This window comes from Malurus melanocephalus, unplaced genomic scaffold (assembly GCF_030028575.1).
Source record: "Malurus melanocephalus ecotype Western Australia unplaced genomic scaffold, MMel_1.1 scaffold_205, whole genome shotgun sequence".
Taxonomy (NCBI): domain Eukaryota; kingdom Metazoa; phylum Chordata; class Aves; order Passeriformes; family Maluridae; genus Malurus; species Malurus melanocephalus.
The window spans coordinates 550,380-577,539 of NW_026623437.1; the positions used below are offsets into that span (position 1 = coordinate 550,380).

At 42.3% G+C, this 27,160-nt stretch overlaps 2 protein-coding genes across 15 annotated transcripts; one reads left to right on the forward strand and one right to left on the reverse strand.

The window, feature by feature from the left end:
- Nucleotides 1-605: 605 nt before the first annotated feature.
- Nucleotides 606-25,869, forward strand: HNRNPAB (heterogeneous nuclear ribonucleoprotein A/B). Of its 4 annotated transcripts, none has more exons than XM_057373685.1 (9): nt 606-764; nt 878-1,165; nt 4,071-4,239; nt 4,324-4,482; nt 4,866-4,997; nt 6,584-6,692; nt 6,786-6,938; nt 7,017-7,101; nt 24,548-25,869. In XM_057373685.1, exons 2-8 carry the CDS (start codon nt 915-917, stop codon nt 7,085-7,087), a joined length of 1,044 nt encoding a protein of 347 aa, XP_057229668.1. In that variant the 5' UTR covers nt 606-764; nt 878-914; the 3' UTR covers nt 7,088-7,101; nt 24,548-25,869. The 4 variants fall into 4 exon arrangements, with proteins under 4 accessions (XP_057229668.1, XP_057229669.1, XP_057229667.1 ...); XM_057373686.1 differs by lacking the exon at nt 24,548-25,869 and adding an exon at nt 7,357-8,608; XM_057373684.1 differs by lacking the exon at nt 24,548-25,869 and having other exon boundaries at nt 7,017-8,608.
- PHYKPL (5-phosphohydroxy-L-lysine phospho-lyase) lies at nt 9,689-24,549 on the reverse strand. 11 transcript variants are annotated; one of them, XM_057373677.1, is made up of 14 exons: nt 20,874-24,549; nt 18,259-18,369; nt 16,675-16,795; nt 16,271-16,389; nt 15,349-15,508; nt 14,688-14,762; nt 13,806-13,914; nt 13,596-13,712; nt 13,313-13,395; nt 12,808-13,033; nt 12,398-12,552; nt 11,810-11,899; nt 11,463-11,593; nt 9,689-9,868 (listed from the first exon to the last, which is right to left on the reverse strand). In XM_057373677.1, the coding sequence occupies exons 4-14, from the start codon at nt 16,323-16,325 to the stop codon at nt 9,807-9,809; spliced, it is 1,263 nt and encodes a 420-aa protein (XP_057229660.1). In that variant the 5' UTR covers nt 16,326-16,389; nt 16,675-16,795; nt 18,259-18,369; nt 20,874-24,549; the 3' UTR covers nt 9,689-9,806. The 11 variants fall into 11 exon arrangements, with proteins under 11 accessions (XP_057229660.1, XP_057229662.1, XP_057229664.1 ...); XM_057373679.1 differs by lacking the exon at nt 18,259-18,369; XM_057373681.1 differs by lacking the exon at nt 16,675-16,795.
- Nucleotides 25,870-27,160: the final 1,291 nt, after the last annotated feature.

Here is a 27,160-nt window from a genome sequence, read left to right on the forward strand (position 1 = left end):
GACTTCTCACCCACAACTTTGCCAACAAGGCTGACATATCCTTGGGCAAAAGGAATTAAGGCCTGGGCACGTGCTGAGCGCTCCAGCTCCCCGAGTTATGTAATATCCCAAYCTAAGTTTAAAAACAACAAACTCTGGCCCCTCTCGGTTGCAAAACCAGCAGAGCTGGAAATATTAAGCAAACCTCTCGTCCTGGAGTAACTGACTCGGTGCCCGTAACACACCWCGAGCTAAACCAGGGCGGCACTGGAAGGAAATACAGCGCTCCAGCTTCAAAAGGACGTTCCCGTGAGGGATCTGCGGGCCCGGATCCGCCGCGGCCGACCCACGGACCGTGCTGGGAGTGCAGCCGCAGCCGCAGCCCCGATCCCGGCCCCGTTCCCGGCTCCAATCCCGRTCCCGRTCCCGMTCCCGCCCGAGGCTGTCCCGGCACCGCCAGCACTCGCGGTCCCGCCTCGCCCGCCTCTCGCAGCGCGGCCCCGCCCACCCCGGCACGACAGCCAATAGCGAGAGCGAGCCGCGAGTGACAGGCAGCGAGGACCAATCAGAGGGCGCCTTGTTGCGGTGTGGCGCAGGCTCCGGCCCTATAAAGGCGGCCACGCGTCGCGGGCGAGGGCCCGAGTACGTGTCTGAGGGGGAGGCGGCGGTGGCGGCGCGGCCGGTGCGGAGCAGCCGCGGGGAGCGGGATCGGCTCCAGCACCAGCATCGGGGTGGTTTTAATTAGACTCCGGTCGGCCCGGGCTTTATCGGGAGCGGATTTTAAAGTGAGTACGAGCGGGATGGCGGCGGCGGGAAGGGGGAGGGGTGTGAGCGGACCGGATCAGACCGGCCCGGCCGGGGAGGAGCCGCCGCGCTGACCCGCGCTCGTCTCTCGCAGGCGCCTCTCGTCCCTCTCCCTCTGCGGACGGGGCACCATGTCGGAAGCRGAGCAGCAGTTGGCGGCCGGCGCCACCCAGAACGGGCACGAAGCGGCCGAGAGCGCGGGGGAACAGCAGGCCGAGACCGGTGGGGCTCCGGCGGCGGCGGCGGCGGGAGCGGCAGGAGCAGCGGGAGCGGCGGCGGCGGCGGGAGCCAGCCCGGCGGCGGGAACAGCGGGCACGGCCGCTAGCCAGAATGGGGCCGAGGGCGACCAGATCAACGCCAGCAAGAACGAGGAGGACGCGGGGTAAGCGCGGGCGCCATGTGCGGAGCGCTGGGCCCGGCGCGGCCCTGCGGCGGCGGCAGCGCCCCCGGCTCCGCTCGACCGGCGGGGAGGGCGGCGGGAGCGGCCCCGCCGAGCCGGGGCCCTGCAGCACCAGCGCTTCCTTTGTTCTGGCGCTGCCTTTTGTTGGCGCCATGTGGCGGCTGGGGGAGGGGCGCCGAGCGGGGCTGTTGCCGTCTCACGCGGTAAAATGGAAGGGGATTTACCTCTCCCGCGTTTTCTTACTCCTTTCCCTCTTTAGCGAAAGGGGCGGATGGAAGGAGTTGCTTTCTGTTGGGGGAGGGGGCCTGGTTGGAACTTCTAGGGATCGCGTGGCCCGTCGCCACAGGCGTCGATGTAAATGCGAATGTGTTTTCTGTAAACCGTATAAAAAAAAAATCCTGGCCTTGGAAGGTAGTGGGGGTAAGATAAGCATTTTTTTAAAGGAATTAAGGGGAAAAGCAGTACGATTGAGATGATGCATGGTGTGTTTAAATCCGTAAGAGCGATTTTGGTGTGCTACTTWGCAGCATTGTCAGAAAATGCCTTATGCCTTGTGAGGGATTTCTGGAGGAGTCAGTGTAGTTTCGCTGTGCTTTGGTAGCAGAATCCTTGTGTACACAAGAGGAATTTCTTACACTGATTGGTCTCTTAATAAATATGCGTACTTGACACGAACACTACCTGCCCATTTCTCAAGAAGGTCTTTGTTATTCAGGCTACCCCATGTATTTAATTGGAACTCTCTTTGTTATTGCTGAGCTCTGAACTACAGGGTCAGATCCCTCGCGTTAAACAGAGGTGAAGCCAGCTTAATAAATTTTGACTATAAAGGAACAAATAATACTTGCACAAGCTGGGCCGGATGTTGATTATGCAGACACTAGAAAGGTTGAGAGCCAGGCCTTTTAGCTGTGTACGTATTTTTCTTTTYGGTTTCTACTATTTTGTGGTGAAAAAAGGGTGATAATCTTTTCTTTCCATGAACAGGTGACAAGCTTCAGCATGAAATTACTATGAAATGAAACTTGTAAGAAAAGCAGTTTTTGAGAGGGATTGACTTACGTGAAAAAATACATTGCTGTGCTCAAAGTGAGAGCTGTCCAAGGCACTGACTTTGAAGTGTTGTGTTAGGAGCTGAAATAAGCTTCAGTTTGGCTGCACTAATACACTCAGGAGGGGAAGAAAGACTACGTGTTAAGGGTGCAGTTGTCCAGTTCATGTGGCCTCTGAAGGCAAAGCCAARTACTGATATTTTTGTCTTTTAAAGGCTCTTTATTGTGTTGTTTAAATTAGGTAGCAGTTTTTCCAGTTACAAAACAAAGCTCTGCAAATTGCAAAGTATAATACACTCTGTTGCAGTAAGAGGTGAGTTCAGCATGTGGCAATGCCACAGCCCCAACCCGATGCTATAAAGCAGCCTCCAGACAAATTTATGTCATCCCTCAACCACGGAGCTTCTCTTGATCGTTCYGTAAGTGTGGTCAGTGATGACAGGGTGTGTTGTGGAAAGCCTTTGTCTCCAACTCTGTACAGGTTATAGCAGCCATAGTCAGCTGTTGGGATGGGGAGGAATCCACCAAGCCCCCKTCTTTCCTCTGATATTGAAAGGCTTAGTAAACTTGGTAAGTTTTGTTCTCTAAGGCTCTGTTGTAATGGCTGCAGGAAGCACACACTTTACTTGGACCCTGTGCTTCCTGCTKCACTCATCAGTTAAGAGTGCACAGCTTAGTCTGCTGAAAAAACTTGAGTTCAGCTGACAAAGGATATGGTTTCATCCAGTTTAGGAAAAAAGGGCAACAACCCTTCAAGGTTCCTCCCCTTGTTACAATTTGACCATAAACAGATTCCAAGTCTAGCAAATCAAAGTTACACATGAACACCAAAAGCCAATTTTATTTAAGCATAGTGTAGTTTCTGAAGGGCTGCTAGCTTCTAGTGCCAATCTAGGTTGCCTCAAACAGAGTAATGACAACTTAAACTGTTTCAGTCTATAGTTAGATAAAAAGGCTTGGATGCTTTTAAAAGCTTAGTTTGTTACCTTGGAAACTCTGAAAATGGAAAATACAGCCATGTTATTAATGTTTTTATTTGAAGTGAAGCATTTGAGAAATGCCTTATTGCCTGATACCACTGTTTTGTTTGTTAGTTTCACTTCAGTATTGTGCCTCAAATTTATTTCTTTGAGATGGATATCCTCCTTCAGAGAGTATTGTGTATGGGAAAGTGGRCAGGGRAGAACTGTATCCACCTGCCTGGAATTAAAGACTAAGAATGGAGTGACTCCTGTAGTATTGGTGAAGACAGACTGAGAGTCAGTAACTAAGCAGGAAGAAGTGTACAACATAGTAGTTAAGGCAGGTCCAAAGTCCCATCTGTTGTATGTGACTGTTATTGGAGGTCACAGGTACCTGGACTAAAATTTCTACAGCCATTTAACTGAAACATAAGAAAGCACAAATACTTTGGTTTTGATGCCTTATTCATTGCTGATTGCTTTCAGAGTAGTAGGAACCATCATAGGTTCTTTGCAAAAACTGAGTTGGCAATAATTGATAATTAATACTGCTTCAGTGCAAATCATAGAATACTTTTGTAAGAACATAAATTACTGGCAAGGAATATTTCATGCAGTTCGTACTATTTCTTATATCCTCTAATAAATGCCAGGGAACATTGTGGCATTCCCTCAAAAAGAGGGGGGAGAAGCCCACCCTTTTGCAATCCTGTAGTATCAGCAGCTTTTAACAAGATGCAAGCATTGAACTCTGAACAGTTGGTCCTGTTCTGACAGTGCTTCTGAGGTGTGTACCACTGAGCATCTTAACTGCGTGTGCTTTTCTGTAGTGTTTCCTGAATTTAAATAGCTCTTCTCTCCTTGAAATTTCAGGAAGATGTTTGTTGGTGGCCTCAGTTGGGATACAAGCAAAAAAGACTTGAAAGATTACTTCACCAAATTTGGTGAAGTAACCGACTGTACGATAAAGATGGACCCTAACACAGGAAGATCCAGAGGCTTTGGATTTATTCTCTTCAAAGAACCTGGGAGTGTTGAAAAGGTGAAATTAAGCTTTGTATTTTAGATCCTTAACTTTTAGGGGGAGCTTTGCAGCTTGAGTTAATCATACTAAAATGTCTTTCAGGTTCTGGAACAGAAAGAACACAGACTAGATGGACGACTAATTGATCCCAAGAAAGCCATGGCAATGAAAAAGGATCCAGTGAAGAAAATATTTGTTGGTGGATTAAACCCAGAAGCCACAGAAGAGAAAATCAGGGAATACTTTGGAGAGTTTGGAGAGGTGYGTAATGTTAATCTTAAACCCTGARAGTATAGTCTCCAGTTGCTATTTACTTATAATTTGCGAGTTTCAAAGTGAGTTAAAGTCAGATGTATCAAGCCTTCTGTAACRTCCAGAGGTTTCCCATCTTGAAAGCAAAGGTGGCACTTAATGCACTAGCTAGATACCCTTCCCTTGAAAGCATTTTAGCTGATGTTAAAATCAGTTTGAAGAGTTGTAAAATGGAAATCTCTGATTTGAAAGTCAGTGTTATCATAGAAAGGCTTGCAACTTTGGTGTTGCATAATATGCATAGAGAGAAAACTTGTTTTACTGTCCCAATTTCTATGCATTTTACTGTTCATCTAAAATGTGAGTCTGAAAATAGTATTTCATGTCTTCAGATTGAAGCAATTGAACTGCCAATGGATCCAAAGACCAACAAAAGGAGGGGGTTTGTGTTCATCACTTTCAAGGAAGAGGATCCAGTGAAGAAGGTTTTGGAGAAGAAATTCCATAACGTCAGTGGAAGCAAGGTAGGAGCTCTGACTTGTAATTCTTTGCCTAAGCACAATATTTCTGCATCTGTAACCTAGAAAGGTTTTTGTAGACCTCTTGTGTCAAGGCACCACATTTACAAGAAGGACAGCTTGAAGTTTACCTTAGTGGTGTTTTGCCTTAAGTTCAGTCACAGAGGCTGTCAAGGCACTTTGCTAGTATTTGTGTCTAATAAATGCTGTGTTTCAGGGCCTTTTGTATGTAAAGGATCTAATTGCTTTCATTAAATATATGGGAGAAATTGGTTTATGTAGTGTAAGCCATTCCAWCAGGTAGATGCCTATTTTCAGCATAGAGCACTTGCAAAATGCACGCCCTGCAGACATTTAACTTAATAAGCATCTGGCTGAAACTGGCTCTGTCTGCTGGGGAGCAGCTCCTGCATCCTTCTCTCTGAAGCACCTTCCTGCAGCCCCCCCCCCGCTACCAAAACTCTGTCATGTAAACGCAGTAGAAGAATCCAGAGAGTGAAGGTAAACTTAGGGCAGCTTGTACCTGGTCATCTGGTTATGGGAACTACTGTAAGAGTGGTGTGAGATGCTCTGACCAGCTGAGGGAATAGCTAATGGAGAGAGGCTTATGCATCAACAGATAAGAAGAGGACTGAAGGCAAATGATGTGYACTGGCTGGAARTGTCCCTATTCCCTTGCTCTGAGACCAGTGCTGTCATACTGTCTGACATTGACTTAGATTGCATTTGGTTTAAGACTGGTCTTGACACAATGCAGAATAAATTTTGTCACMCCTAATGCATTGGGAAAATCACTGGTTTGCAGTGAAGTTTGTTTTCAGGAGACATGAATGCCAAGGGAGCTGAGAAATTTCTGTATCATATAACTGTGACTTGTTTTTGTGTTRTAGCCATAGATGATAAAAAGCAGATTATATTAAAGGTCCTGTGGGGAAGAASTCCAAGCCAGACTTGCTCAGGTGCTGTTGTTCCTTTTGCAGCAGCAGTAGCTTTAATCTTGGACTGTGCACAGCAATCAGGCAGCTGGCTGACAGCTCGACCTGCAGCCTGGGAACCTGTCTTGGAAATGCCAGTTCTGGTTGGTTTTAGCTGTTAGTATTTGGCAAATTTCGATTTCAGGCATTGGTGGGATATGGTAGAGTTCACCCACATGCAGTGTGTAGGGTGTACAATGGCTGCCAGGAAAACTCATTCTGGTGCATTTCCTTATTTGTTCAGTGCAGGTTAGGTGAAGCAGGTTGATAGCAACAGCCTTGTCCTGGAGGTTGTGCCAGGTGAGAGGGCAGCCTTGTGGCTCCTGCAGGAGAGGTGGCTTCAGCACCTCTTCCATGGGGAAATTGATGGTAGGGAATAGGCAGGATAAAATGTCCTGAATCAGTGGTCTCTTGGAAGGGCTGACAGTGACTTATCTTTGCCTGGGTGGTAMAATAAATCAGATGCCCCTGGATATGCATTAGTGCTGCTCACCTGACAGGAGCACAGCACATACACCTCCTTTGCCTCCARAGGAACCTCTGGCTTTTCCAGGTGCTTGGGTTGGGCAGTGCTGCTCTGAGGCACTTCACATACTCTTCCTTGTTTTTTATTTGCAGTGTGAGATCAAGGTAGCACAGCCAAAAGAAGTGTACCAACAGCAACAGTTCAGTAGTGGCGGAGGAAGAGGTAGCTATGGAGGAAGAGGCAGAGGTGGAAGAGGCGGCGGTAAGTACCACACACACTACTTTAGTATGGACACATTCTAAATAAGTTGTGTGTACTAAAATGGGATTTTGTGGATGGTTTTCCCTTCTATAGCTCAAAGTCAAAATTGGAATCAAGGTTATGGCAATTACTGGAACCAGGGTTATGGGAATCAAGGATACGGCTATCAGCAAGGTTATGGTGGCTATGGAGGCTATGATTATTCAGGATATGGGTATTATGGATATGGACCAGGCTATGATTACAGTAAGTAAAGAGAACTGTATTGGGTATAAGCAACCATAACTAATTAGCAGTTTAATGCATTTGTTCTCTTGTTCATAGGTCAAGGCAGTGCAAATTATGGGAAGACACCAAGACGTGGTGGTCATCAGAATAACTACAAGCCATATTGATCAAACTTATTCAGGTATGCAGTGGCATGGTCTCTTTTGGAAAATGACTGCATAGGTTTTGTATACAATGCTGTAGATGGATACTTCAGTTCTGTACCAAATTTAACTTCACAATAAATTTCTATGGCCTGTTAAATGTGCATCTTACTTGGAAGAGCTCCCTGGAAATGTTTTACATGTTTAATACTTACCGATAACTAGTTGTCTAGACAGTGTGGTGTGTAAATTTCAGCATTGCTGAAGATATTAATTAATGATTTTATTAATAGGTTAAACTGAAACTGATTTTGAGGGTCTGCTTAAAGCTGCAGCTCTGCATCTAGGGACTGCCTCTTGGAGTTAACTATGGACTCTGCATTACTCCAGTTGTACAGAATGAGATGCATCTTAGGGAACCAGTGTCACTTTCCACCTTTTTATTTTGTATTGTTTTTGTGTCATACATTTCCTGTAATGGAAGTGTTAATTTTACTGTACTTTTTGGTACCTTTTTGGAATCTAATGTATTGTAAGGTATTTTACATGTGTTCTGATTCACCATGACATGGATATTGACGCTATCCTAGCTTTTGAAATAAAAAAGGCGTAATCTAGTGTCTTGTGCCATTCTTCAGCCCATGTGTTAGTAAAACACCAGTATCCTGTTCCCAGATCTTAGTTTATGGCAGTACCTTGATAGATGAAGAGTTGTGCTTTAATGTTTTTAATCTTAAAGCTAGAAGGCTGTTTTGGTAGTTGTGTTCATTTGCAGTTAAGTGGCAGCTAAAACGTGCTGTTACTTCTGCTTGGAGGTTGTGGAGGAGAGCTCAGGTGAGAAGCCCCAGCTGTGGTGGGACTGTGCTGGTGAGCTGGTGGCTCATGCTCTAGGCAAGCACAGAGGCTCAGAGTTACTGTAGTGGTGTCTGCATTGGGCTCTGCTATGAGAAGGCAGAGCTGTAGGTTTCAGGTAGGGCATGGGAGTCTAGACAGCATTGCAGGAGGGAGCCACGAGGTGTGCAAGAACCTGGCTGCACTTTCTTCATATTTCACTGTCTTGAGTCTGAGACTTGTCTGCAAGTTGTTAATAAGAGGTACATACCTGCCTTGAAAGGCAGGTTGGACAGACAGGAAATTACCAATGCAAAATCTGAGTTTTGGCAGCCTTTTTGTATAACAGAAAAGGCTAAAAGAGCTTCCACTACACTTGCGGGTGGAAAAAACATCTCTTTCTCTAGAGATGAGTGCCCAGCTAGAAATACTCTCTTTTTTTGACTTTACTATTCCTTTACTGCTATTTTAAGGTAGTAACTGTCATGTGATTTGCCTGTCTTGTTGCAGAATATAAGTAGCAAGCTCTATTGCACAAAGTAAACTTATAATCTTTGTTGCAGTGATCAATTTGATTTTTAATTTACTTTTAAAGCTAAAATACGGCAGTTTTTTTTCTTATAACAAATTCTCTTAGAGTAAGTAACACCAAGAAGTGGAATCAAACTAAGACAAGAAACAAACATGTTACTAGTGACCTTTCCAGTTTTTTTTTAACAAAGGATATAGCTATATCTGCATGGATTATAATCTGCTGCTCCCTGCTGGCTATCCTTGAAAAGAAAAAGTTGCTTGCAAATTTAAAAATCTGTAAGACTCTTCTGGTGTTAAGTGGRTATCTTCAATATAAAAAAAATCAGATTTTAAATCTTCTAGTTGACAACTCTACAGCTGGACCATGTAACCTCCAGTCCATCTTACTTGCAAATAAAAAAACAGCAGATCACTGAAACAAATGAGTACAGTATTTAAAAGCATTACTGTCTCAAGATTTAAAATTTAAATACTTTCACTGATTTTTCTGTGAAATAAGGGGTAGCAGAATATTTTTCTAGCAAACACTGGGCCCTCCAGTGGGAAAATTGCATGGTACCAGGACCATTGTGCTACAGTCCTTCTGGCTAGTAGTGTCCTAGCAAGAGTTTTTCAGCTGGTGTTATTGTGGTGGTTTTTGTATGTAGGTGCTCAGGTAATGCTTCCTTGACAGGTGATGTGGCCTTAGGCAGAAACTGAGGATACTGGTACTTAAATGCAGAGCTGGCTTTTTTCCCTTTCTTCTTTGCATGAAAAGTTTGTGATACAAAGAAATGCCTGGTGAAAGTAAAGGCTTGTACACAACGTTGTTGCTTATGGCTGTAATCTACTCTTAATTTACTTATCCTACTTGGGTATTTCTTGAGGACAGACTRTGTTTGTAAGAACTTGTTTGGGAGCCATGGCCCTCAGCTGTTTGTCCCTGATGTGTTTGATGTTAGGAATTTGAAACTGAAGTTTTTGACTTAACCTGGTGGCTGAGAGTGTTTGTTGAATATAGTGCTACTTAGGGACCTTGTTCTGACAGTGGCTGCTGAAACTGGTCAGAGGAGCCTGGGAAGGATGGGTTGTACTGGCACCTGGAATGGTGTTGGCATAGTTAGCTGAAGACTTCATTCAGAACACCCATTGGCTCATCTTAATTTGAAAAAGTGCATAAACTTAGAAAATGAAGTTTGTAGTGGCCCCTAGAAAGATCCTCCGTTATAATCAGTTTTAGATATGCTGTTTTAAATAAAAGCCAATTCCACATTGCCAGARTTGAGACAAGCTCTTGTAAAATTTATTTCTCCTAAAGCTTTTACTAGAAACAAGATAAATGAAAACAAAAAAAAAATCAAAGGTGACTTATCTGGTCTAAGACATGTTAGGATGAAGATTAAATGTGCATTATTATAGTWGAATAATGTTTCTTAGTAGATCTTGAACATTGTTTGAAACCTATGGGAAGAAAATAATGTTACTTTTTTTTTTTTGTAAAGTATCATTAAAAGATATCTACTTCATTGCCTCATTTTCGCTTACATTATATGTAAGTGTCTTACTAGTACTGTACTTAGTAAGAGGCTTTTTGCATTCTTSGTTTCCTGCAGAAAATAAAGGCATTTTTCTTGCTTAGTTTAGATTRCAGACAAGCACATTAAGTCATTAGGCCTCTAAGTTGCACTGGCACTGTTAAGTAATTTTTCTGTTCTTAAGAATAAGTAGTATRAACAGCTGTATGTCTTTCCATTAACTTGCTAAATAAAATATTAACACATTTTTCTTGTGCCTGCTATACTAATATTACACTGAACTAAAAACACATTTCTCCTTAGCTCAGGGCCATACAACTGTGACCCTCGTGGTGGTTGAGGCCACCAATGATTACACTGCTCACAATGATCATCCTAGGTGCATTCCTGCTCAGCTATCCAGAGTTCTACCAAACATGTGGTTGTCTTTTAGTCAGAGTAGTGTGAAGAAGTACTAACTGTAAGTGTACACTGTGCTCATGAGTGTGCAGCAAACTGAGTTGCAGCTAGATGTTCTCCTGGCAACCAATGGAGGGACCTCAACAGGCAAAGACCATAACAAGGCATTGAAGACAAGGCTTTGAAGGACCAGTCTTACTCTGATACCCACAAACTACTGAGTCTAGGAGTAAATTGATCTTGAAAGATAAGATCCCAGCTGTGAACCTAAAATGACACTTAAGGGGAGATCTGCTGCGAAGTGGTTGTGCAGCTGGAGCAGCTTCTGGCTGGAGCCTTAAGGCAGKGAGCAGCAAGCAGAAGAGCTCTGTGTTTGTGTTGAGCAGTCATCTAGAGGCAGTCACATCTGGGACATGTTGGCCCCTCACTTAGAAACGAGATACACACAGTATTGCCTGGAGTGTCAGACTGATAGAAGGTAGTTCTGAATGCTAGATGTACACAAGTATGGCCCATGCTTGGGGACTCCCAGAAATTCCTGCCAAATTTGATTAAAAGCATCTCTGAGGAAGCTTTATTTTGATAATGCTTGTAAAGTTATGTTTAGGAACCTTGGCTTTTRGATAGTACTGGGTGACTATAGATAAAATACCTGCTCGGGTAGAACAAATAGATGTTTTCTATTGGGTCAGATGTTCTTTTTCCATATCTGGAGAGAAAATAAGCAATAACTTAGCTAAGTCATGACTTGTGATGTTTTTTTACACTAAGTTTCTTCAGGCTAAGTGTGTAGAAATTGTATAAAAAGCTAAGTGGCAAAAACACATAGATTATGGCTTTCAGGAATATGTGGACAGCTTTTAGAAGCTGTGCTAGTTCAGATAAGCTAAACACTCAAACCTCAGCCACAGCAGAGCTATTTTAAATGGCACATGCATCTGTAGAGGAAGTAGATCTGTTAGAGAACTTCAGAATAATTTAGAAGGGAAGGCTGTAKGCTCAGCATCTACCATCTTGGCTCCATTTTAACATTTCTGAAAAACAGGTTCAGTAGCTCAGCATTGCCTTTGAGGCAGTTGAAAAATCACCCTCTATTTTTAAAGGTTTTGATCATTTTTTACCTGTTAGTATCTGGTCAATGGTCTCCACAACAAAACTTGCATCCTCCATATTGAAGCACATTGGGGGCTTGAATTTCAGCACATTTCTTCCTGGCCCATCTGTACTCAGTAGAATATAATTTTCCTTAAGTCTGGAAAGAGCAATAACAAAGAATTGTTTACCTCTAGATGTAGTTCATAAAAACTTGCAAGCACCAGTCTGCAGGCTGTCACACAGTGCCTTTCTACACTGACTGGTTTCAGTTTTGGCCACTTGGTTGTATTTTAACAACTCCTCCGTGGTAAGGGTAGACTGKGATTGGGTGATTGCCTCTCACGTTGAGGAACTTCATGATTGTCCCATGTACCTTGTTATTAAATACTCTGCTTCTGCTGTGGCTGGAGTCCTTTCTTCTTGGTCCTTGACTAGGTCCACTCCAATGAATAAACCACAACCCCTGTAAAACAAATAAAACCAGTCAGTCTGTGTCAGAGGAAGAACTAAAAGTGAACTAAAAAACWGGAAGTTCTTCTAAGACCAGACCTTTACTCCATGAGAATCACCTGATATTTTGCTACTGCTAGAAAAGGTTTTTCTGTTTGAAGAAATAAAGTAATACAGTACAGACAGAAGTCTGCTCATAAGGGCARTGCAGGGCAGGATGTTAAGCATGTTTTCCATCTAGCTCATCACTTCTTTTCTTGTGCACTTGAACTACGAGTTCAAACAGCAAAGTGAGTTCCTTTAGCAGCTAATAAATTGATCAAACAGTACTGGCCCAGAATGGCAAAGTATATGAGACTCCGGATAAGCTCATGTTTGGTTAATGTACAGTAGGCTGTTCATTTTTGCTGAAAACACAAAATGTAATTAATTTCTCAAAACACTATCTGTTGGATTGAATAGTTTGAAACCAAGCAGAAAGCAGCTAAAAATGTAAATAAGGCACTGATACCTGACATCACCAATGATGGGATGCTTGATTTGCTGTTCCTTGAGTAGCTTCATCAAAAAGTTGCCTACCTCTGTGGCATAAGCCTGAAGGTGTTCCTTCTCAATCACATCTAGCACAGCTARTCCAATGGCACATGAAACGGGGTTCCCACCAAACTGAGCTCAGGAAAGGAACAGAGCCATGAAAAGGGAAGAAAGATGCAATCATGTCATGGAAAGTGTGGCCTCAGTGATACAAGGAGCATATGATCACTTTTATCAGATCCAATAAGTCACAGACTAGAATCATAGATAAAAATGGTAAATAACACTTTCCCTTTAGTTACTACATGGTAAATTAATTAAAACACAGCATGATAATCAAACTGTAATCCTTAGACTCCTTTACAGAGGTGGGCAATGTTTACTTACTGTATTAAAATACTCTACTCCTGTGGCCGTAAATGCTTCTGCAATTTCTTTTGTTGTTGCTACACAAGCAAGTGGGTGCCCATTTCCTATTGGTTTCCCCATGGTGACAATATCAGGTATAAAATCTTCTCCCTGAAGCTGGAATGCCCAAAAGTGCTTGCCAACCCTGCCAAAGCCAACTTGAATTTCATCAGCAATAAATACACCTCCTGCCTTGTGTACATGCCTGCAACATAACAGATTTGATTGTCTCTTAAAAGGAAAAAGAACATAGCAGTTACCGTTAAGAACATGCAGAAAGTGTTGCTTTGCAAACTTTGAGGAAACAAATGTGTGCAGGCCTATATTCTATACCATGTGTAAATAAGCAGATCTTTGTATATGGCAAAGTTCACATTCTAACACAAAGTCTTGGGTAATCTGCTTATCAAGCTCTCTGCTACAGCAGGCAGAGAAATTACCTATTTACCAAATAAGTTAAAAAAGATAATGAATGACCACTTACTCTGCAACCTTCTGAAAATAGCCTGCTGGAGGAATGATTTGACCACCCACACTTGGTAGAGATTCAACAAAAAATGCAGCAATCTGAAACACAGCATATCATGTTTGAACATAACACAGAAAATTGTGGGGCAAGCTCTTTGTCCTTCAATGGTTTTTGCATTATTAATGGGATGTTTATTTTTGACAAGTCCATACCACTTAGCTTAGTAACTGAGTTGCACTGACAGTCAGGCACATTCATTTCTAAGATAAGACAAACATTTAATGAAATAACTTTTTACCTTTCTGCCTCTCTTATGTGCATGCTCAATAATGTTTTTCACTTCATCAGCATAGGCTGTTACTGGATCTTCATGGTCTTCTCTATAAAGTCCTCTGTATGTGTCCGGAATAGGAGCCTGTGCAAAGAAACAGTATCCTATATTCAATATATCATAAAAAAACAACATTAAATTGACAAGTAATTAAAAGGTATAGGCTGAAGTACATACCACGTGGACCCATTCCTTTTGTCCTTCTAGATTTCTGAATTTATATGGGCTTATGTCAATCAAAGATGTCAGATGTCCATGGTAAGCACTTAAAAAACAATTGGCACAACTAAACAGTAATTTTCTTAGTATCAAGAGTTCTTTAGTATTAGCATTGCAAAGAGTCCTTTAGTATTCGCATCCCAAATAATAGAGTAGCCAGGTGCTATCACACTAGGTAGGAAATTCAGTTACTTAAGCTGAGAACAGTTCTGCAGTTTCTAACAAGCTTAGTACTACTTGGATTTCTTTTGGTGTGTCTGAATACAAGGGATGCAGAGGGACAGGACTTGCCATTGGTTTGCCTGCACCAGTGACTGGAATCACAGCAGGGAACCCCTGAACAGAATCACAAGACTGCAGAACAACTGGAAGGGCCTAATTCTGAGTATCCTTCAACAATGGAGCTTCCAATGACTGAGGCATCCTGTTCTAGTATTTGACCCTCTCCATGGCAAAAGCGTTTTCTCCTGTGTCTCATCAAAATTCCTCAGGTTTGAACCTATGTCTGAGGTATTTTTTTGTGTCACCATATACCTTCACACCTGGCTCCCATCTTTTTTACTTCCCATGAGATAGTTGTAGTTGCAGGGAACTTGCTGCTGTGGCTCCCTTCCCATGGTGGCAGGTCACTGCTGGCCTCCTTCCAGTGTGTCAACATCTGTCACTTACTGGAGAGCCCAACCACAGCTCTTGGGGCTGGGCTGGCAAATACGGAAGAGAGGGAAAAATTACTTCCCTCAGCTTCCTGGTTACAGTCTTCCTACTACAGCAGGATTTCAGAAATGCTCTGACCATGGGCCAAAACTGAGCCTTGTACCCCCAGATTGCCAATGTACTCACTGGTCTAAAACAACAACATCCTCATGCTTTGTGTACTGCCGTGCCAATCTCAGGGCAAGATCGTTGGCTTCAGATCTACAACAGAAAAATTAAGTAACTGCTTCATTGTGGTTGTGTTGACTTTTGAAATCTTACCTCCCCTGCACTGCTCTGCAGAGAACAGAGCTCAATGCATGTTATACACAAATTCCTTAGTATTCAGCACTGCCTAGGTAGACTGCTCACCAGAACAGAATCCCTCTTAAAAAGCCAGAGTACAGGAACTATAGAAACAATTTAGCTGGTTTTTTTTTCCTTCCAGGTAAAACTTGTTTAGGAATATGTCTCCCCCCCACCCCTTCCCCAGCAGAAGCAATGCATTGGTACATTTAATTTTGAGAATAATTCCAAAGGTAAATGACATAGTCTGATAAGAAGCTAATACAGTAAGTAAAACTTACATTACTGTTTTGTAGTCCAAGATCTTACAAATAGAATAAAGCCCTTCTCAAATAAATGCACGACTTTAAGTTCCCTCGTAGAGAGCTTGCAAAACCAAACCTATGTTTTTGTCCGTATCTTGTTATCCACACCAGACTGAAAATGGCTGTTGATAAGCAAGTGTGTACTTGTCTATATACTTAGTAAAGCCCCAATACCAATTCTAATGTACCCAACTTACCCTGAATTCAAAAAATAGAAGATGCATAATTTCTCAGGTAGTGTTTTTGAAAGTCTCGCTGCATAATCAACCAGGTTGTCATGAAGGTAACGAGAATTTGTATTTAATAATTGATTCTGTTCATGGGCTGCCTTTACTATGTCAGGGTGACAGTGCCCAACTGCAAGGGAATGTAGAGAGTGGTTTGAGAGTTCTTCATATTGCCCGTGCTATTCATTCACATACCAGCTTAACACTTACACTTCTCTAATAGTACATTGATATTATCAGAGATATTATCAGTGGGGCCTTAAAGGTACATTTTGCAAAAACCTTTTTTTGCTCATCACAAAGTTTGAAGTTGCCTCCTACTGTACTTAAAGGTTTTTAGTTAGTACTGGAAAYTGATATGCTAAAACAAATAGTGTCTGATTTGATGCTTGTATTTAGGCATTTACATAGTTTAGGAGTTAGGGAAGGTGTGGGGAAGCTTTACCATCAAAGAATTACTAGCCCTGGTAGAGGTTAGGTTAGAGAGATTTCAAATCCTTTAAGAAAGCAGCAGTTACTTAATCATATACAATTAAGGCACCACACTGAGCAGTGGTTCTGTGACTGTACACTTAGCAGTAACGTTTACAAAAAAAACAAAATGTCATCTGTTTTACAGTGAGGTGCTTTATTTGAGTTTCCATGGGAAAAAAAATGTGTTTCAGGCACATTTCTAGGAAGAGAGAACACGAAGCAAGTCTGGAAAGAACATTCACAAATTCAAATGAACTGTAATTCCCTTAACTACAGGCTCAAGAAAGTTTCCTTCCACTTTTCCAATTAAACACCCCCTCCCCCAGCACAGTGCAATGGTAGTAAAAGTAGTGATTGTTCTTTGTTCTGCTTAGAAAAACAGCATCAAATAATATCCAATACCATGACTTTAGCTTACCGTGAGCGACATTGTTTATGCAGTCAAGGTATCGCCTCCCATTCTCATCATACATGTACTGGCCTTTTGCCTTCACGATCTTCACTGGGTCATTRGAAAAAAACAGCTTGCAAGAAGAGCTATGACAAGCATCAGAAAGCAAAATCTTAGTGAGTTTGTTTTATCCTGCTGGTATATTTTTAGTTCAGTCAGTTAATCAAGAGAGACATTTCCCCTGTTTACTGGCAGTCATCCTGCTTTTGGCCCCTTGTTAGATTTACAGGGAAAAAAAACCACTCCATACCTGACAATCCTCTAGGATCTAGCCACAGCACTATGACTTACCTTTATGGTTTCATCCCATCTTAACTGCAATTCCTTACTGTCTATGCTGTCTGCCCTTTTTGTTGTTGGRTGTCTCTTACCTTGTGATTGTTCTTGCTATGTTCTTTTTATTGTTCTTACTATGTTCTTGCTGTTCTTGCCAACGTTCTGATTTTCCAGRTAGTTTGGTGCAGGCGATTGTTACAGGTTCACTAACTGTAGCTAAAACACCGAGTGATTTTATAAGGCTGGGTTTACTTAAAGTACATTTGTTTCRCTTTTTAAATTAATTGCCAAACAAGTAAAACTGAAACACATCTGCCTAAGTTGGAATTGCAGAGATTTGACTCTGAAGGGCAATACCAAGCTTCCATACTTCATTTAGTAAAAGATRGCTTATACAGAAACAATTATACTATAAATACAAAGCCATTGTCAGATGGATGACCGAGGACAATGTTAAAGTGAGAAAAGTGCTTCATTATCCCTCCCCACTAGGAATCTTGATGCTTTCTGTGTGAGCTGGYRAAACAGTTGGGGGCTGTTRTAAGCTTCTCCTAACTGTACAAAAGATGCTGAGAAAGTGCCTACAGAGGTTGGGTCTTTGTTGCCAGGGGCAGGGCAAACCAGTTACAAAAAGATTTAATACCCAGAGCGCTATTTTTTAGGTGTGTGTAACTGGCATAATTCTAATTTCAGCATTTACTTTCAACTCAACTTCTGTATTTATAAAACATGTAAGAGAAGCCTTGGATTTGAATATATATGATAGGAAAGTATTCCCACAGTTAAAAAAAAAGAGCTGTGCTGCCATTCTTGGTGATGGTCTAAAGAAATAAGCTTTTTTAAGGTTGGTTGGAACACCACCAGTAATAGGAAGTTTAGAACCGAGTCGTGAACTTTGTTCAGTCACAGTGGGCAGACATACGTTTTTAATTCCATCCCGGTTTCGGTATAGTTCCCTGAAAGACGGGCTGTAGTTGGTGAGCCCGATGCTCGTCTGGCTCAGCACGGCCTCCAGCCCAGCGGTGCCTCCGCTGGGCTACAGGAAACGCTTTCTAAGCAGTTTAGACTAAACAGGCGCGCTCGGTATCATATGGCTTTTACAGTGCAGTTTCGTAATCCCCCTCCTTAAGARAGGCTAATTACTGTTAATTACAGCGGTGCACCCGGGCGCTCGGGCGCTGTCGCTGCTTCCAGCCCGGGCGCGATGGCGCTGCCGCCGGGCGGGGGCCCGCGGGCTCGGCCCCGTTCCGGCCACGTCAGGCGGCAGCGCCCGCCCGGGCTGGAACCAGCTCCGGTTCCAGCTCCAGCTCCGTCTCCGGCTCCGCGCCCGCCGTCCCGCAGCACTCACCCGATGAGCTGCCGCCGCAGGGCCAGGGTCTGCTGCCGGGAGCGCGGCTGTGCCGCCCGCATGGCCGCCCGCGGGCCCGGAGCGCCCGGCAGCGCGGCCAGGGGAGCGGAGCGAGGGAGGGGAGGAGGGGAGGAGGGAGGGAGCGGCCGCCTCCCGCGGGGGCCGGGCTGCGAGGGGAGGGGAGAGGAGGGGCGGCAGCGGCAGCCAGGGACACGGGCTTTGCCCGCCCGGAGCGCCGAGCGCAGCCCCCGCAGCACGGCTCCGGCTCTGTGTGCGCCGGGAGCAGGGCCGGAGCTCACCCAGGGCCCCGGCGGGGCTGCTGGCAACTCACCCTTAAACCAAACACCCCGGGGGTTACACCGCTCGGGTGCATCCTGCCGCACACCCCACTCGGAGGGAGAAACAGGCTCTTCAGGGTCATTCGTACAGCTGTAGCACTCTCCTTTTGAAACACAAATCAAGGGAGCTTCTTTTACAGTTGAAAATTATTTGAGGGGGTAGCCCAGGTGGCAGAACTGAAAGAATTCTTCAACATGTATTTCATTGTTTTAGCGGAAGYAAACYCTGCCTTCTGTWTGTTTTAGCCCTGTATTTGGTTGGYGGCAGATAGGTGGACCTGACTGACTCCTTCAGAGCCAATTCTAGGACAGGTAATAGTTAGGATTAAAAGAGGAAATGCTGGCAATCAGATTAGAATGATCTTTCTTCCATTCCTGTTTGACTGGAACGACCTAAAGAAAAATAGGAAGATAAAGAACCAGAAAGGAGTTCTGCAATGGATTGAGTTCTGCTACTGCAGGTGTTGTATCCCATAACCAAGTTTATCAACTTGTCCAGCTTGATTCTAGAAAATGCCACATTTTTTCCCCTCCAAATTCACATTATTTTGGTTTAAATTGACAAACAGCTCTTAAAACTAGAAAAACAGAATAGATCCTTTTAAAACTACTCTTGGCAGATTTTGCTGACTAGATATAGCCACCAATAATTATCTGCATTTGCAATTACTGGATAAACACAGGAGCAGTTTAAATTTTGTGCAATATGGAGAATGAAAATTCAAATTGCCATGCACTTAAAGTTAGATAAGTCTAACTCCGTTGTCTAATAATCAGGTTTTAAGTAACAAAAGACTGCAGAAAAAGTTAATAATGGCTGTTAATCTTTATTTGAACTCTTGTCTGGTTAAGATATTTACTAGCTATTTATAATAACAACYTGAACATTTACAATTTAGGAAGTTTACTCTTGGGTACAAATGCAGAGTTCATTATACATATTCACACAGTTGTAAAAGTAATCTGTACAGAGAGACCATTTAAAAAAAATCTAATCTTTGCTTTTATTAAAAAAAGCACAAGAAAAATATTATTTTTAGGYCTCAAGGTGTATTGTCCATTACAGCTTTAAACTAGCAATACACGATGCAGTACTATCAATACCATTTTAACATGTTAAAACAATGGATAAGAAATACTGTTATTAATGCCTTCATTTTTAAAGTCGTTGTTCCCCAAAAAAGAGTAAATAGAATACTTTTCACGGCACATACATGATCAAAAATCACAAAAAAGTTTGCAAATAGAGATGTTAARTACATTTTCTGTCATTTTAATATCGATATATTTCTTTTCAAAGGTGATACATTTGACAGAGATTTAACCAACTTTGTATAAAATACCATGTAAATACATTCAGAACAAAACTAATTTTTGGCAAACTGCAAACACACAAACAGCCCTTTCTCCTCTGAACAGCCTCCCTGGAGTGATGCAACCACTCACATAAATAAGGGACACTTGCATAACGTGGTAGAGGATTAAGCTCTCGGCRTAATTTCAAAACAAATATGGATAGATAAGGCACACGTTGTGTGTATTTTTCTAAACTGTATACAAATAACTAAGGTTTTCAGTTAGATTTTAAATATCCACAGGTACAGTTTCTCAAATGCTAATGTACAAGCCAGTTTTGTAACATTTCTGTATCCAAAATAATGTCATACAACAAAGCAAGGAGCTTTCAGTATTGACTGTGTGGTATTTGTGCTGAACTTTCTTCATAATTAATATTTTTTTAAGATAGCAGAAAAACYCAAATTGAAACACAAAAAGCTGTTATGAAATTGTCTGTAAAACTGCACTCAGTGAAACAAACCAGCAAACACAACAGGCTCCAGCTCATTTGCACTGATGGCAACTTAACCACCTTTCCTGCTAAATTCACAAATTCGGTGGATATCATGGGGTGCTTTYGCTTTGCAAAACCAGATCCTAATTTTTAATGTAATTGCAGAAATGTTTGATAAGCACTCACACTTAAAAAATAAATGAAAGTGAAATGAATGTTTCAAATACAGTGTTTAACAGCAGAATAAAAAGCAGCAGATGGTATCGGTATCATTTACAGATACTTGGGTCACTTCCATTTTAAGTTTCTGTTCRTTAGTATCTATGTTACATAAGAAACCACACAAGTGAGCTGACACAGGAGTGAGCTGATTGTTCCATGAAACCACACAATTATGAGGCAACCTCTACTAGAACWTAACAAACAGGCATTAATTGTTTGTCCTAAGACATAGGAAAACCACAAATAATACAACTGTATTGCTTACTACACTCTCTTGTCAATAATTCAACTTCTTATACATGGCAAACTTGTGTTTCCCAGCTTTCCTGTGGTTTCTCCCCAGCTCTACAATAGTATATAATAATTTAATCTATCAGGTCCTTTGTCCATTCATTTTTAAGTGAGAGATTTTCAGCACTTTAGCTGCAAGTTACACAACATCCCTTGTGTTGTGCCATCAAATGGGACACAAGCATGTGGCAAAGTTGCAGYAGTTCACCTGGGGATGTGAAAATACTAAAAGTAATTTTTGGCTTACAAATATAAATTATCACCAGGGAAAATAAAGTTTAGAAAATTAATTTTTTTACTCACTGTTTTTCTTCACTCTGCAATAGATTTCCTGAAGTGGAGCTRTAGAGTATTTCAAACTAAATTAATTATGGCCAGGTCCAGTGCAGTGCCAGGGACACAGAAGTCAGGTGACTCTAGTAAATGACACTGAGACTGGACTAACTAGAGTGACCAGATGTTTCTATCTGCCCCCTCCTTTTTGTTAAAAAAAAATTAAAACACTATTGCAAAAGAGTCAAGAAACAGGCTTACATAAATGCTGTCCTGTAAAGTTGCCAGGTTCAGTGTGTGCCACAGTGATTGCCTTGGCAAGCTAGTGTCACAGGCCTCTTGAAATTATCCATGTATTTCACTTCTCACTTGAAAATCTTCTGGTTAAACCCTGCAAGGCTGGCTGTGCTGCTCAGTATGTCAGCCTGTCCTGAACAGGTGAAATTCAGGAGTTTCATAATAAACAAAGCAATACTGAAGTTCTTTGCRCCTGTGGAAACTGCTGAGGACACTCCTTCCTATGCTAGAGCACATTGGAACCAAACTCATTGTTCTGAATTCAGGCACATACCTGCAGTATTTGCACAGGATGAGTGGTTTGAAGACATTTGAATTTTCACATTTTTATCATTTGTTGTTACTAATATTTTTGCATATCTAAAAGATCAGTCTGTTGTCTATAATGGAAATAATTCAGAGYTTCCATGCTCAAAATTTTAAAAATAGAAGTGTGTCAGGAAACCTACTTCAGGTAGACTGTATTTGTATAATGCTTAAAATTATCTGGGCAACAGTGGCACTAAAAAATGTGAGAGTATAATGGTATTTCTTGAGAGAGCTACCAGATTTGGGGGAAAAAAGAATTTTCTATCCATGTACTCCTGGTTTTACAAGTATCTGTTGAGACCAGAGTTACATGAAGTCATGCCCATCTGTAAGAGTGCTGTCAATTAAGGCACACTGTCACAGCAGAAAATTTACATAAAATTTGCTTCTGTTTTTAAAAACGTCTCCTCTAGAGGGCAGCATTGAACCAGCAGTCACTGACCAAGAACGCCTTTTTGGTGCACATTACATTGACAGGTCAGGGGAGTTATTTACCACTATGGTAAAGCTGAGATATTGCTGGCTTAATACTTTAATTAGTTTCTATGAGTTCTTGCATTCTTGACCAAGAGCCTGTGTGCAAAACCATGTCAAAACCAACAGAACCATCCGTATAAAACCTTACCCTGGGTAGTGGTTCCTATAACAGTCTCAAAACCACAGATGTCATTCTCCATGGATTACTTTGCACCATTGCATAGGATGTCTTAAACTGCTGGAAMTTCCCATGTGTTTTGCTGGTTTGCTTAAGGATCTCAGATGCTGAATTTATGAAATTATAGAAGACAAAAGTTCATCTAAATATTTTATCTATTGGTTTCCTAAAAAGAAAACACATCACAAAGTCGCTTAACATTAAAGGAAACATTCTTATTTTTAAATACACAGGAGAAAAATCCATACAGAAATAAATTCATCACCATAATATATACAGGAAGTGTCAGAAGCAGTGCATACAGGAGAGGCAACTCCCCATGGGAATAAAACAAAGCAATGTCTTGATTATTATTTTTTAAACTAAAAGATTGATGAATTGACACTTGGAAACAGTTTCAGTTTGGGGTCAGATCAGGATTTCTCTGCCACCTCTTTCATAATCCAAAGAAATATTCCTGAGCTCACTGGCCAAGCCACGATTGAGCTGCAAACCCTTAATTAATCTCATTTGTCCCCATCAGAACAGGCCAAATCATCAGGCTCATRCTCTGGCAAAGATCCTCTCAAGCTGCCAGCACTGTGAAGTTACATACATGGGTTTTTCTTTGCTTTATTTCCTTCTACCCCAAACCCATCCTCCCCAGAAGCTTTAGGGACTGCTCCCCGTACTCACATTTGGGTGCAGCATCACCACTCCTGGAGCACCAGCACTGACACAATCAGAGCCAGCAGCAGCTCCAGCCTCAGTCACAGAATGCTCTTGCTGTGTCTCATGGCAAGGCAGCCCTGCCTGCAGAGCTTTGTGGCTGAAAAACCTTTCAGGTGTCTCAAGTGAGTTCCTGTGCCCTTATGATTCAGTTTGGGAACTTTGTTAGAGAGAGGATGTTGGTAATGACTGGAAAGATGTCCATTAGCTACAATTTAAAATGGAACAAGCCATAAAGAAAGCTGCATTTTCTCTGCTCCTTGGCAGCAGCAGGCATGGTTAGCTTAACCTAATGAAAATCACCCTCCTTTCACAGACTGTTAAATTAGAGAAAGGAATTTTGCTTTGTAAAGTAAAAAATACATTTATCTGAATACCAGGTTCCTCCAATATCAGTAACTTTAGTGTGTTACCAGAATGTCTATTGATAAATCCATGAAATTATACCAAATATTTTAGTGATGAAGAAAAATCAGTGGCTCAACCTCAGACTGACCCACATTTCACAAACATTAGCAGCCTCTCTGTCARTCATCTTCATTGCTGATGACATATAGTGGTAACATTCAGCTACATTTTGGAATTGCTTTAAAGCAGTCTCAGATTCTTTCAAACCAGAGGGAAAAACAAAAGGAGAGAGGTTTCATGGAGAAAAAATGCCCTAAGCTTTGTGAAAGGCTGAGGTCGTGACTGAGTTTTGAGCAAGACTTGCCAGTACTACCTAAAACTTAAAATTTATCTTCATGAGCTATTTGCAAAGTCAAAGTATTTAGAAAAACCCACATAAACATTTTCATATGGAAGAAAATAATCAATTGTTCTGGCATGAATTTGCAGAGCAAAACACATCTTTTTAACTCATTGCAGTAAGATCATGACTGCTCCATGTTTAACTACTCTTCTAAATATATATTTGTGTGAAAGGCACATGGAAGTCCAAACAGATTTCATCTTAGTTTCTGTGTAATCAGTACAGAACTCAACAGTTCCTCTAATAAAGTGTTGATCTGAATAATACGATTGATAACCACAAAATGACAGGGGTTGAAAGGGTCTTTAAAGATAATCTAGGTCCAACTCCCTGCCATGGGCAGGGAACCAGGTACACTCTGTTCAGAGTAGAAAGGCCAAATGCTCCAATCTCAGCTGAGGACCCAGATGGACTTGAGATGCCAGTGACATCCCTGCTGGGAGATCCATTGCCGCTCTGTTCTGGGCTTCTGCTCTCCAGGGGTCTCTGTTCCTCTGATGACAAGGGGCTGGTAGAGGAGCTGTGCCACCCACAGGCCTTGGAGACCTGCTGGTCAGCTCCTCGTAGCCAAAGTGMCAACAGCATGCAGCAGGATCCATACCTGCCAGCATTCCTGATGGGAAAGGCAGCAGGAGGAGTCTGGGGAAGCTGCTACACATGGGCAGTAGTGAGTCCAAGGTCCTGAACATTCCTGAACAGCTACAGGTGCACAGATGATCTTTGTACATGCAGAGCCAACCAAGGCCTTTCCTGGCAGTTTCTAAAGAGGGTCACAAAAAGGTTTGGTAGCTGAGCTGTAGCACTGATGGGGGTGGATGCAGCTGCATTCCTGTGCTGGGATGGTCATTCCAGCCTCCCCCCATTGCAAACAAATGTCCTGGGTGCTGTGACAGCAGAGGCTCTGTGCTGGGAGGGGGACGGTGGCCTTGCAGAGCACTGAGAGGGAAAAGCACTATTCTGGTATTCTGTATCAATGTTTTGCAGGCCTGGCAGTGGTCACAGTTGATGCCTACAAGCACTGGATATTCCACAAGTTGAAGACGGAATACTGACTTGTTTACCTGAAGATAATAGGACTTCGGGGTATTTCCTCAGAGAAAATATAAATTTTAATATAATTTCTTAAGCTTTGGAGGTTAGCTTGTCTTGTAGCTTCAGTGATATCAAACTTCTTCAAGTAGGAGCTAGATAGAAAGCTGTTTAGTTTTTGCCAGCRTATGTAAAACAAGACTTTTCTATCTGCATTGTAGATTGTTTGTGGACACTTCCAGATTCTTGTGCTTTCTGCAGTCATTCTGGGGACTGAACTCTCATTGATATKGAAAGAGGTTCCATGAACAGGACATGTGCAGGAATTTGAGTATAGAAGCCCACAGCGTGATTTGGAGTAGTGAACTGTTTTTAGTTTGGAGATGACTGGGGGAGAGGGGAAGAGCAACTGTACATTAAGGGAACAATTACAGATCTTCCTGGTGACATCAATGAGAGATTTGCCTTCAACCTTTCACAGAAATTTTTTTTAGCTTTAATTTGGGATATTAAAGGGGTTTTTCAAAAGCACTAAAGGCCAGTGGAAGCTTGTTAGCTGCTCCTTATGCCTTTAAAAACCCCTATACCAAAAGTGATAGCTGAGAACATGAAATGGAAGTAAATAAAATGCATTTTCATTGCTGTTTTGAGTTATATAATTATTGTTTCTTGATTTGTTAGTTGATCTGAATTTACATGGATTTAATCTATGTGGTGACCAAGGAAACGGTGAGTAACTGGTAGAGATGCCAAGTACAACCACAAAGCCAGAGCTGTGTAGATGTAGCCCCTGAGCAGCCCAGGACAGGTAACAAATTACCTGCCCCGAGGCTGTGTCACCTCTCCTGAGCTTGTTGGCCATTCCAGCMTTGACCAGCACAGAGCACAGGCTGCCCCTGACCTCAGGGATAAGCTCAAGGACACCCAGAACCTGATCACAGATGAGAGCTCACAGACCCCAGACATCACCCTACCTGTGTAGAGCACAAAGCACATTCCCACTTCAGAATATCGGAGCAGGACCTTCAGCACTAGAGCAGCTTGTACAGCTTTTTGCTGCACACTCACATCCCTCTCTCAAGCCCTTTCTGGCAGTAGCTGCAGTAAGAGTGGCAGTGAAGCAAGAACCTTAACAGAGTTTTGGATCTACTCAGTGCACCAAAAATGCCTCCCCTTCTGTATTCTCTAAGATGAAGGCCACAAAGAGCCTTGATCACCATGTTTGATATGGTCAGGCTCTTAATTTCACCCAAGACTCCTACACAGAACCCTGTAACTGGGGTTGAGCTAAATATTTCCTCCAGAAATGATCTGTTAAATCGAAAAGGCATTAAAGTTATAGTAATTATATCTGGTTAGGATTAACCAGTTTTACCAATAAAAATCCACAGCTTACTTGAGTTAGTGTAGCTTCAACTTCTACCCATTGGATGAATATTTGTATAGCTTTCTCTGTTAAGTTAAAAAACTTGTTAACACAAAGTATCTTCTCTCCCTGTAACGGAATCTGGTTGCCTCTTGATCTTCATTGTAAGCTGAACAGACTCAGCTGTAAGGCATCTTCTTCTTCTTGGAAATTTTTTAATGGCTCTCTGCTGCACAATTGCTASTTTTTCAACATCATAAAAAATGTGAACTGTGGAATAGTTTGCAATTTTTAATTGATCCCACAGTGGCATATGCAGATACCAAAATAATAATGCTTTTATTCATTACCGTGCTCTGCATGGGATATGCCTGAGAGGAGATAATTTAGAAAGAAAAAGAAAAAAAGAAAAGGAAAACAAGAGTGTGCAGGGTTAGTTTACAGTTAAAACCATGTAAACTAAGAAGAAATAAAAAGCAAATGAACCCCACAAACCAATACARTTAAATACTCCAAGCTCCCAATTTCTGGGAACCCCAACAGCAACATTATGTGCTCTGTTGTTTAAGAAGGGACTTAAGCAGAGCCTTCCCTGTCCTGCAACTCCCTGCACTAAAAGTATTGCCAGGTTTTTTGTGTTTTGAAATTCTACAGCGGAAGCTTCCTGGGGAGTTTGTATTCCACAGTAACAAAGTGCACGTCTTCAGGCACAGACCCCAGAGGTGCTTCCTCCCGAGGAAAAATGTTTCTCTTGATTGTAGAGGCAATAACTGCAGGCAGTCAAGTTTATTCTGTTTAGCCCCAGAGTTGCTGTTTCCAACACACCAAGAGCAGGTAGCGACGGATGGAGCTTGGCTTTGTTTCCTCTGCAGGTTACAAGTCCTTCTCCTGCTTGACCAGACATTAAGACCGCAGCTTCTTTCATTTTTAGGGCTGCATCCTTCTTTTCTTCGTTTTCAGCCAGGTTTTTTCACCCTTTTAATGTGCATGTGCAATGCAAATACGGAGTTGAGAGCCAAATTAGGACAGGGATTTTGCCCTCCTTCATGCAGTAAGGCACACGAGGCTGGCTCAGTACTGTTAGTTCACACTGCAGCAYGAGCAGTGAACACTGTCCATCACCAGCTACTGTCATCGGTACCTTGATCAAATCCTGTTGTTACCATGCACATTTTATGGGTTTGGGAGCTTTAYATTATTTT